Source organism: Anastrepha obliqua, chromosome 6, assembly GCF_027943255.1.
Source record: "Anastrepha obliqua isolate idAnaObli1 chromosome 6, idAnaObli1_1.0, whole genome shotgun sequence".
Classification (NCBI taxonomy): Eukaryota; Metazoa; Arthropoda; class Insecta; order Diptera; family Tephritidae; genus Anastrepha; species Anastrepha obliqua.
Genome location: NC_072897.1, coordinates 26703210 through 26715957, shown reverse-complemented (window position 1 = coordinate 26715957; position 12748 = coordinate 26703210). Strand labels below are relative to the sequence as shown.

At 43.5% G+C, this 12748-nt stretch overlaps 1 protein-coding gene across 1 annotated transcript in view; it reads right to left on the bottom strand.

The window, feature by feature from the left end:
- Positions 1 to 608: 608 nt before the first annotated feature.
- LOC129250253 (uncharacterized) overlaps positions 609 to 12748 on the bottom strand; it is a 51959-nt gene continuing 39819 nt past the window's right edge. The window contains exon 3 of the mRNA XM_054889892.1: positions 609 to 769. Within this exon, the coding sequence (XP_054745867.1) occupies positions 609 to 769 (161 nt within the window). The remainder of the gene's footprint in view (positions 770 to 12748) is intronic.

Below are 12748 nucleotides of genomic sequence, written 5' to 3'. Positions count from 1 at the left end.
ACGTGTTAGATGAATGGGTTTGATAAGCCATGTGAAAAGGTGGTTAGTGTCGTGCGGGGTGCCTTGACATGCCGGACATATGTTTGGTATGTCGGGGTCAATTCTGGATGAGTAGGAGTTTAACATGCTACAGTATCCAGAATGTAATTGTGCCACAGCTACGCGGGATTCTCTGGAGCTCTTCGTCAGGGCCGATGGCTTTTGATGCTTTCATTTTTTTGATGACCCCCTGAACTTCATCACTGGAGAAAGCAAGTGGCGTACTGTTGTTCGCAAGTCTGTGCAGCCTTCTGGTGACGCGACGCTTGAATCTGTTGGCCAGAGTATGCAGTATGAATTGCCGGCTAAAGTAGCGCGTGCATCTTTTTGGGTCCGGCGAAGTGCAACCGTTGAAAGTGATATGTCCTTGTCGGTGTGGTTCGTCGGGTTCGACAGGGACTTACGGTGGACCAAAGCTTACTCAAACCTTGTCGCCAACCCATTCTGTGCACGTTATAGTCGTCCCTGGTAGGGAAGGAGGGAGGAGGTAGCCTGCAGTTTCATCTCTTGGACCGCAGTTATCTTGATTCCATCACGGCTCATGAAGTCGACTATCTCATCTATCTTACTCATGAGTCCGTCGCAGTTAAGTTGGAGGAGTTCCAGCTCATAGTATAGTCGTAACTCGGTGTGTGAGGGACGCGTGAGGTTGCCTGTGTTGGCTCTGCTGTGCGTTCCGCTGTTGTTGTCGCAGCCTGATGTTGTAGGGCGGTTGCGCCACGGGAGGCGGCTACAGGTGCAACATGAATGAATGAATGAATTTGAAAAGGTCGAGCCAAGGAGCACCAGGAGATTTGGTGGCTCCTAAAACACTCAGGCTAAAGAGCCCATTGTATTTAAAGCTCTGGAAAGGGGGAAGATAGTCAAGGAGGGAGGGAGAAAAGTATCAGAGAAAGAGATAGGAAAGAATAGAGACAGAGATAGAGATAGTTAGTCCTGTGAGAATTTTCCAGATTCCTTGGCAAATCTGTAAATATCCTCCAGTTTTAGAGAACGAATGTTACTCATTCTCATGACATAGGAACCCAATACTCGTAGTCTTGCTCTAGCAAAGGCACGACACTCACAGAGAAAGTGCTCAGTGCTATACGCCTCCTCCAAGCATGACAGGCATACCGGGTTCTCGATGATTCCAATGGTGGTCATATGCTGACCCCATGGGTTGTGTCCTGTAATGATGCCGGCCATCAACCGAATATCTTTCCTTCTAAGTTTTAGTAGAAAGTTTGACAGTTTTCTATTCGGACTTGTCACAAAACACTTTGCAGTTCTGCAGCGTTCCAGACCGGACCATCGCTCTTTATGTAGATTGCTTACATAATCGTTGATCCAATTCTTGATTCCTGCGGGACTGATTCCGATTATTGGCTCTGGCCCCTGTGGGGGCACCGCTGATCCACGGTTTGCCAATTCGTTGGCAATTTCGTTTCCTTGAACACCGGAGTGTCCCGGAACCCATATAAGTACAAGCCTGTTTTGTCTTGCGACAGAATTAAGCTTCTTCTTACATTCTTGAACAATCTTTGAGGTTTGCTTCGCGTTCTCCAGGGCCTTCAATGCAGCCTGACTGTCACTGAAGACTGCAATCTGTTTCCCGCTTCATCTCGTCTCGATTATCCATTCGGCTACTTTTAGGATGGCAAAAACTTCTGTTTGGAAAACAGTTGCCATTCCCCCCATAGCATAGTGATACTTGTTACTATCGTTTAAGTACCATCCGGCTCCAGATCCAATTTCAGTCTTGGACCCATCGGTAAAGAAAATATCCGTCAAACCTCCCTGCATGCATTCTGGATTGCTCCATTGGTCACGCAATGGAAATCTGACATCAAATTTCCTTCCAAATGAATCTGTGGGTATCAGGTCATATTTAGGTACCAAAAACAGTGGATAGTGCTCCGAAAGCAATTTAAAGATTTCTCTGTGCCCCGAAGTTCCATCTTCGTGCCAGAAACCATATTTATGGAGTCTATACATTGCTTTTATTGCTTCCTGCTGTACCTTAAGATCCAGGGGGAGCAAATCAAGCATAGCATTCAGGGCATCACCAGAGGTTGTACTCATGGCACCCGTGATGCATAAGCATACACTTTTTTGCAGCCTGTATAGTTCCCGGATTGTGGAATTAACCATGCTCCGTCGCCACCAGACCGCAGAAGCGAAAGTGACGCTGTGTATATCCATAGGGCCACAGCAGGTTTCAGACCCCAGGTTTTGCCAAAGGCTCTACGGCATTGCTGAAAAATCTTGAATGCACGATTCACCTTCAGTGAAACGTGTGACCAAATGTCACACCTTTCAGTGTTGGAAGACTGAGTCCATCCAATTTCCGTTTTCTCGTAAACAAGGCTATGGTTGTTTTGTTCGGGTTAACGGAAAGACATTGTCTCATGCATCAGTTATCGATTTTGTCAAGAATCCTCTGCACTTTCGTGCAAAGCCTCCTTAAGGATTTATCTGATGTTAGCGAACAGACGTCGTCCGCATATGCTTGGACGTGAAAACCGACTTCCTGCATCGCCACTCTAGAGAGTCTGCGACGAAGCACCACAGCAGCGGAGAGAGAACACCCTCTTGGGGACATCCTTGCTTGGCCCTGACTGTGATTTGTTCGTCACTGCTCTCACCAGCGGTTAACAGCCTCTCAGAGAGCATGGATTATATCCATTTTACAATGGCTTGATTAACTCCATGTCGTTCGGCAGAAGAACATATCGAGCCGAAAGTGGCATTATCAAAAGCCCCCTCAATGTCCACGAACGCGCCCATTGTGTATTCGTCAGCTTCTAGCCCGGCTTCAATCCTGCTGACAAGATCGTGTAAGGCTGAGTTACATGATTTTCCAACCTGGTAAGCGTGTTGATTTCTACTAAGTGGACTTCTCGGCAATACCCCCACTCGAATATGTTTCTCCACCACTCGTTCCAGACTTTTCAACATGAACGATGTCAAACTTATTGGTCTAAAACTTTTTGCTAGGGAATAGTCATCTTTTCCTGGTTTCGGAATAAATACTACTCTTACGCGTCGCCTATGGGATGGTATATAACCAAATGCGAGATAGGCTGTGAAGATCCTTTTCAGGGCCTCAATCAGCCTGTCTCCTCCTTTTTTAAGCATTGCTGGATATATTCCGTCAGGTCCAGGGGACTTAAAGTTCTCAAAGGAAGACAAGGAAAACCTTATCGATTCCCTTGTCACTATCCGACGACCAATATACCAGCTGTACCTAGAGGCTCCACCGTTGCTACCGTTATTGCTCATGCCACTCTCAACTTCAGAGAGAGTTCTACTACCCGGAAAATGGGTTTCGAGTAGAGCATTAAACGTTTCCGATTTTGAAATGGTGTATGAACCATCAGGTTTTCGAATGGAATCCAGCCTTACTGAGCGGTCTAAATGAAGGACCTTACAAAGTCTCGCTGCTTCTTTCATTTTTTCGACGTTACTGCAGAAAATTCTATAGTATTCAAGTTTGGCTTTTCGTACTTTTTTCTTACATTCTCTCTGTGAAAGTCGATGACTAGCCCAGTCCTCTTCTGTTTTGGTCTGCAAGGCCTTATTAAGAAGTTTCCTGGACCGTACACGAAGTTTCGACAGTTCAGGGTTCCACCAAGGAACCGCTTTCCCCTGCCTGCTTTGCCTGAGTAGGCACAGTTCCTCAAAGCAATTGATTAAAGTATCTTTTAATTTCTTAGTAGCATCTTCAATCATTTCTGCTGATTTGAGTTTTTTCAGGTTTGGTAATCGCTCTATTACAAACTCACCATACCTATCTCAGTCCACATTTCGAGGATTCCTACCGGAAGGTATTGATATTGTGTCAATTCCCAGTCGGAATTCGATAAGGCGATGATCAGAAAGAGAGTCCTCTTTCAAAACTCGCCATCGGTTGATTTGATTTCCAACTGACCTATTGGCAAGTGTTAAATCAATCACCTCTTGTCTCCTTCTGGTCACAAAAGTTGGTTTGTTACCAGTGTTTGGATAAAATCCAGTAACTTGAGACCTCTGGGGTTGCATTTGCTGCTTCCCCACACAATGTTCTGTGAATTTGCATCACAGCCCACTATTAGCCCCAGACTATTGGATTCTGCGTACTTGACCACTTCTCTTAGCTCCCTCGAAGGAGGTGGCTGTAAAGAGTCATAGGGTAGGTAGGCCGAAACTATGAAAGCTTCGACACTGTTCCCACCGATATCTCCGGAGCATAACTCTTTTAACATCGTGTGTTCGATCAACCTCGGCATGATAATACATGCTCGTGATCTCACATTCCCTTCACAATGAAGTATTTGTCCCCATGACATAGCACCTAGACCACAGATACGCTTGTGACATACCCATGGTTCTTGTATAAGTATAATGTGTGGGTTTGTTTGCAGTCATGAGACTGAGTATATTTACGCTTTGTCCTCCACCCTATCCTGGACACGGAAGTGGATTCGCCCCAGATGTAGGTGAGGACGGGACCCGTACTTCGACTTAAGAACCTTGAGGGACCCAATATCGATACCCAGTACCAGGTGGGAACCCGCCTCCGAAGTGGAAGCGGATTTCTGCCTGGTGCACGAGTATACTCTCCAGAGAGTCGTGTCAAGATCCTTATTCTGAACACGGATGCGTTTGAGGAGTTCTGCTGAATTACAGGAAGGACCCGGAATCCAGACACTTGCTCGTACCAACCTTTCTTTGCTACTCTCAACGAGAATAAACTTGCTGTTTTCGCAGGCTGGAATCTTTGCTATCGCTTTTTCTAGCCATTCTCGGGAAAAAACATTGGAACAGTGCACCTTTACGATGCCGTCCACCACGCTTTTCCCCTCGAACGTCGGCGCGTCTTTCGACTCACCGATAGCTTTCCAAAGATAGCTGTCAAGATAGTCTTGTTGCCCTTTGGACAGTAGACCATCTTGTTTGTCGGTATGTATCTCCACCGTCATTGCCTTTGCTGCCATTCTCGCGAATGATTCGCCGGACGTTGACGGAAGAGTGTCATTCGACATTTCAGGTCCCTTAGCCTCTGCCTTGTCAGGCAAATGTTTGTCTGCCTTGGATTGGGTCAAGGGTGCAGGCATTTCCGAATTCCGTCTCTCGACTTTCCTCTTCTTTGCCTTTCTCCTCTTCCCGGTCGTTGGCACAGACCCCGTTTCGTTTCCGGAAGAGCGCAGCGCTACAGAGGAATCCTCTGTTGTGCCACGCTTTTCCGTTTCCGTTACAGGTGTCGAAGTTGACGGAGCTTGAGTCCTTGCCTTAGCTAGTGCTTCGGCTTGCCTCGCCTTCTGTCTCCTTCGTTTGATCTGCCTTGCGGTTAGACCAACACCTGCGTTCGACTCTCCAATAACTTCAGTCTTTTTACCGGTACTTACCTGATTCACACCAGGTTTACCCGTTGCCAAAGACTTACTCGGTACCAGAGATCCGCCTGAGTCTACTGAGAGATTGTCCGCCATCCCCTCATCCACGATATAAGCAGAACGCTTAAGGTGATGGGAACCCCCCGCCATGCAATTTCCAAACTCATTGCGGTGATCACTGGCCACTGGGTGATCGGCACTCACGCGGAGAAGCTTGGAATTCCGTACAACCCCCATTGCAGAAGCTGTGGGGATCCTACAGAGAAAGAGACTGTGGAACACTTTCTCTGCAGATGTCCGGCTTTGGCGGCTAGGCGCTTGAGATTCCTCAGCGTCCCCTTTGGGGATGACTTGATGAAATTCTCCAGCCTAGATCCCTTTTCTCTCCTCCGCTATATCAACAGCACTGGTTGGCTGTAGACGGTCTTATCTCCTCCTTTAATCCTTTCACAGGTAGTGGTCCAATTTATGGTATCAAAACGGCACGTAAGTGCAATAATACTTGTAGCGTACCTGGGGTACTCTTGCCATCTTACCTACCTACCTACCTACCACATCCTCCACAACTTGTTCAGTTGCTTCAGATCGTTTCGACGACGGTATGTCGCTCACACTCACTCGGCTCTCCATTGGCATAGCCAATGTGCCCTGTTTCACCACTAGTAGCGCGCTTCCTCTGGAACCCTGGGTGTCAGTTCCGGTCATAGGAGAATGTGGGGTTCGGGCCTGCACATCCCATGCCCGAGCCGTCGATTGCTCGACGGGAGGATTTCCCGAAAGTGGGTTACCTCGTGCAGAGAGATCCTTTGTTAACCTCCACATTGCGATGAAATGCATCTTATACCTCCTGCCAGGTTGTCGGTACGGTACTTTCCACATAGTACTTGGGTGGCCACCAATTCCGGATACCCATTTCCTATATGGAGCTGCCCTCTTAGTTCGTGGTAAGTTAATCTCCATAGCATGGGGTTAACTCGCCACTTAAGCCTCATCCCCGCGGCAAGGAGACCGATATGACAAGGTGACCAACATAGTCACGCGTCAACTCACGCCTGGTGCGTTGGCCAGAGCACCACCGAAAGTGGCACCAGCCATTGAAAGAGTTGCACTTCACTCATGTCAGGTTCCGATGAGACCTGGTCTAACACACGACTATGGGGGGGACCAAGAGCTGCTGGTTGGTCCCCGCACTGAAAAAGGAGATATGTTGCACCGGTGGGCTCCTAACCATTGAGGTTCGATTCGTGGCGGCAGTTTGAATGCATTAGACGATGAAGCCCTTGAGGCAGGAGCCGCCTGGTGGTGTGAGCAACACGAAGTCACATACCGTCTTAAGATAGCACCAGCTAACCGAGGTGGAGTTCGGGTGAAGCCGTTTGTGGCATATGCAGGTCCAGGGTTGAGTTCGATATCAGCCCCTGTTATGATCGATGTTCGACTAAGCACCCTTAGAGTTGCCTGTCTTTTTACGGTCAGTGTCGTATGTGTCGATGTGTGTCATATCAGGTATCATGCCACCAGATATAATGGTCTCCGAACTAGGTAGAGTATACGACAAAGTCAAAAGCCTAAACAGACGACTAACGGCGGAAGAGCCCAAGGAAGAAAGACAGGAGAGCATAAGTGAGTGGAAAAATCGCTGGGACAAAAGGGAGGTGGATACACAAACTCATCAGAAACGTACAGGCATGGGTTGAGAGAAGATATGGTGACACGTATTACTTCCTGACACAATTCCTGACGGGACATGAATGCTACAGAGAGTATCTTCAAGGACTGGGCCACGTCGACGCACCAAACTTCTGGTTCTGCGCAGCAGTATCGAGAACTCGGAATATATTTTCTTTTCCTGCCCGAGATACGTGTCTGAAACAATGAAATAATAAAAGTGAGAGTCGCCTTAGGTAACATTGTAAATCACATTATGCAATCGAGGTTGCTGTGGGTAAAGATGAGAGAACGGTCTTTTTTTGCTTCATATTGATGTATGGGCACCACTTCTCATCTCCCGTGACGATTCGGTACAGAAAGTGCTGTTTATGACCGCGTGTTGCTCGGTGGCGGTAGAGATGCTGAGCTCGAGAGGTACCCAGACTCCCAATTTTTCGGTAAATCCCATTCAATGAAGGTGACTGAGAATCGTTTTATGATCACAGCTCATTTTGTCCGCCAATTTACGACTGATTTGGCGACCGTTCTCCTTCAAAAGTGATTTGAGATGTTCTTCATCAAATTCAGAAAGCCTTACGTTGTGGGACGTGTCATCAACGTCACGTTGCCCTTTTGAACTATACAAACCATGAAAAGTATAAAAGAGGAGGTGTCGAAAATGTTGATTTTTGACTCTTGGGTATTCCATTTCTAAGTCTCAAAACTAATAAAAAAGTAAATAATTCAAAAATACAATTAACATAGTTTTGTAAAGCAGAAAGAGTTCTATCGAATGTATTCTTACCCTTTGCCAAACCGCAAATAAAATGTTGTAAAATAAAAGAAAATATTAAAACGCTATGAACTTATTACGCAACCCAATAAATAGTGGTTCATATGGAGTAACTACCTTTGGTACTCTTGATTAATGCTCTGTTAAAAAATCGTAACTAACAAAAATATTCCCTGGTTCAGTGGCGAAGACAAACACACAAGGCCAATAAAAAGGATAGTAAAAGACCGTCACCACTACGAAAAAAAAAGTCATTCTAAACAGAATTTTTAAAAATCTGCTAATTTAATTCCTCATAGTCATACAAAAAACTTCTGTGGAAAACCCCCACGATGTGCATTTGACTATTGATTGCCAAAATGCGCTAGCCAATAAATCAAAATGCTGCAATTACGGCGAGCCACATCCAGCTAACTAACGGGGTTGCATCATTGCAAAAGATTAGATCAAGAAAATTATATGTAACTGATAAATCAAAGACGAGCGGAAAACTCACCTTACTGAGGATAAACCTATCGCATTTTTGCCAACTACCCCTTAACCAGTGTCTTACGCACAACTAACGAAAACATCCGCTCGAAATGTTACCCTAGAAAATTCAGATGCTTTGCCATTTATCTTACCAAAATTAAATGAACAGGAAGAGGTTTTTAAAACTTTTGAAGTGCGCTTGGGCTCCTTGGTGCCCAACATGCGGTTTTTAAATTATGACTAAATGTCTTAAACTTATTTCATGGAATGCAAATTGTTTGTTCTAGCACAACAATGAATTAGAAGCAGTACTTTATAATAAAACCATTGACATTGATTTAATCGCTGAAACTCACTTCACGAAACAAAGGTATTTGAGTTTCAAAAACTACACCCAGTACAAAGGCATACATCTTGAAAATTGTGCAAGGGGTGGCAGCGCTGTTTTAGTAAAAAATACAATAGAACGTCGTGTAGGTAAGGAAATGTACACAAAGAAATTCCAAGCTATATCCGTTTCCGTTTTGGCCCCTTGGTGGCATAGTCCGCTATACATCAATATGCAGTGCTCTTGACGCCGGATCGATGTAAACAGCTATACTAGCTTAGATATTGAAGGCGCCTTCGATAACGTGGATTATCGCTCTATAAAAGGAGATCTTCTTACTAAAAAAAAAGATACTGTGAGAGGGGGAAAGCGATGCTTGGCAGCAGAATAATTAGTTCAATTATAGGGGCTGAAAATGTTCTGTCAAGGCATTGGAAAGATGTCCACAAGGAGGTGTTTTGTCACCACTTCTTTGACCTTTAGTCTTTGATTATCTGCTAATAAAACTACAGGGTACAGACGATCTAACGGTCATTGTGTCAGGCAAATTTAGAGGTACAACTTCAAATATCACGAACCAAGCGCCGATCCTCATATCAGGATTATCTTTTAACTTTAGCAAGACAACCTCTGTTCCTTTTATAAACATATTAAAGTCGGACCTTGCTAAAATAATTATAACGCAGTAAAATATGTATGTTGTATCTTAGATAAACGCGTACTTATAAATTGGAACTTTCCCCTCGAAGTGGTGATAGAAAAAGCCACTAGAGCCATGTAGACCTGTAGACGCATTTATGGCAGAACATCTGGTCTAGACTCTAAACTGATGCATTTGATGTATACCATGATGACTAGACCGATCATCACCTATGCCTCCTTTGTTTAGTGGCCGTCAAGTCAAAACACTTGTACCACCTTTTACCTACAATAGGGGACTGCATAATATGCGTAAAGTAAACATAAGGAATAAAGTGGTGCACAAATGACTTGCTTATTACAAAGCAACAAGTCACACATTGCATGTGACACTGTTTGTGATGACAAAAAGCAATGTAGGCACACAACTTGAACAGCAACGAAGAAAAACTGTCTTCAACAAGCAATACTACTTCGGCTCTATCGACAGTGCACGAATTGCACGACGCTGCTTATATGCTTGCATGGCAATGGTAGAAAAACATTCTCATACAAGCTTTGCCGAAAGACATCAAGTACAATGTGTGAATTGGTGTCATATGTATGTATGTACGTAGTGTGTATTAGCACACTTTCGAGATGTATGAAAATTGCAAACATACACATTTCTTCGCTCCCCGCGCACTTTTGCGTATTAAGGGGAGAATATTAATAAATAACGGTAAACTTTCGATGAATAATTTTTAAAGCTATTGAAGTTATGAAATAAGACAGCTTTTAGTAAATTTAAAAGCCAATAAAGTGCGCAGAAGAATATTTGCAGGAAAGTGTAAATTATATTCAAATATTAATCAGAATTTAATTTTTATTCTACAATACCATCATACCAAACATTAACTGCCTATTTGATTTTAAAATATCAGGAATTCATGTAAGTAAATAATCCACATCTGACACAATTCACTTGTTTGAATTGAATTGTTTTTCATTGCCTTTCAGTGTCATTGCTTTTCTTGCTATCTTGCCGAAATATGTGTGTAGTGACAATGCTGAGAGAGAAACAAGTCATACAAAAGCATGATTTGGTTTTCTCTCTAGCTGCTATTGCCTGTTACTGTTAGTTGAGAACAAAACACTGCATTGTTGTGTGAATTTAGCAAATGACTTGAAAGCACATATATGTCGACTTGTGCACCACTTTAATAAGGAACATATTTGGTTTTCTGACAGGTCAGTGTTATGCGATGCTACGACTATTAACTTGCCTGTCAAAATCGATTATTTCTGTAGTTTTATTGACATTATCGACATTTTCTTTAACATCAAAAATGCCTGAACGGAATCGACGAATCCAAAATTGCCCGTAATTCGATGTTACAGTATCGGCACTATGAAAATCATTCATAATTTCAGCGGTCTGGCTTGCATATCGCCTTTATCAAAGAAAAACTGTAAAATGTACCGAATTTTCTCTTTCTTGACTTCCATTGTTAACACCTTATAAGAAACAACTGAATGGAACAAACCAAAACAGCAAAAGGAATTTTCAGTGTGACATGACCACGACCATAAACTTTAAATTGTTTGATCGATACTTTACAAGATCTCGATCAGTACAGCCATCTACCGAGTATATAATGGATTTATTTTTTCCCAAACTGATATATAATTATATTCATTTAATATATTAAATCAGTTTAACAATATTATGTCAAAACATAATATATAAAGTTTAACAATATTATTTGTACATATATATAGGGTTTTCCAAACGGAGGTGTTATTATGATATTCAAATCAAAATGGAATTTTTTTATATAAATGATCGGATGTTTATTTCATTATAAAGAGGAAGGTATGCCGTTAATAGTGGAAAATAACATCAGGCAAATGACCACCACGGCCACGCTTACAGGACAATACCCTATGCATGAAATTTTCCATAACCGAATTGCAAAGTTCCCGCCCTATGTCCTCGACAGCGTCACGAATTTCATCTTTGAGGTCTTGAATCGAGCCTAGGCTGTTGGTGTAGACCTTCTCTTTCACGAGGCCTCAAAGAAAAAAGTCACCTTGTGTTAGGTTAGGTTAGGTTAGGTTTGGCAGCCGCATCGCACAGAGACAACGATGGCACTTAGACCACGAAAAGGGTCCGTTGTGAGCCGCGGGGGCTGGGATACATTTCCCTCTCCATATTAAAATATCCTGAGCTTTTGACAAAGCGTAAAAGGTTGTTGATACTTAAAGTGTATATATTATCTGCATATATTCGTTAAGAAGTAGGATTTTAGAAATCGGTTCCTGCTTCTAGCTAGAGTTGGACTTGTGCAAAAAAAGGTGTTGAATTGTTTCCAACTCCTCCTCATTTCTGCAGCTACGACAGAAATCATGCGTGTAAACACCTAATCTCCTTGCATGATTTCCTATGAGACAATGTCCTGTGAGGGCCCTAAGGTCCTAATTTGAAGTCTACTCAGTTTTATAATACTCTTGGACAGACGTAAATTTAGCCTTGGCCATGTTTGCCTAGCAATTTCACAGGTGTTAACGCTAATCCATCATTGATTTGCAGAACTGATTAGTGCGTCCTTAATGAGAACCTTACAAGTTGGGAGAGGTCTCCATATAATTACTTATGTCTGGCATACAGGTACCTTCTCTTGCAAGTTGGTCTGCCCTACAGTTCCCTGGTATGTCTCTGTGGCCTGGAACCCAGCATAAGATTATACGATATTGCTTGGCCATCTCATTAAGAGATTGGCGACAACGTAAGCCACTCCTTGATGTTGTTTGGAATGCATCCAGGGCTCGTAGGGCAGCTTGGCTGTCTGATAGAATGCAGATACCCGTTCATGATATTCTGTTTATTGTTAACCATTTTAAAGCTTCATGAATAGCGTTTATTTTCGCTTGAAAAACACACTACAGTGATCTGGTAGTTTAAAGGATTCACTAATACAAAGCTTTTCGCAAAATAACCCTGATCCTACACCAGTGTCCATTATAGATCCGCCCGTGTAGATCTTAACGGGTGTGTGGGGTGTTGGATCTTCTTCAAGCCATTCCTGTCTAGATGGGATTTTCATTAGGAAATTCCTTTCGAAGCAAAGAATGGGAGGGTGATAATAACAGTCACTGGGTATATCCGTGTAGGACTTTCAGATGGTTGAATGTCCATATGTGACGCTCCTCCATTGTGAGTTCGCTTCGAGCCTTAAAGCGGAGCAGGCCGCTGAGTATTTGCAGAAGAGATCTAGGGGTGGCAGATGTAGCATGATGTCCAAAGCCATGGATGGCGTAGTTTTCATGACGTCACATATTGCTAGTTCCGCTGATCTCTGCACCTTATTCAATAAATTAGAATAGGTTTTTTAGTTAGGTTAGGCAGTATCCAAAACCGCGACCCTAAAGTTTTTTCGAAGTGTGGCACCGCTGCTGTCTTCAAAGCTTCGTTCTCGTAGTTCGCTTATG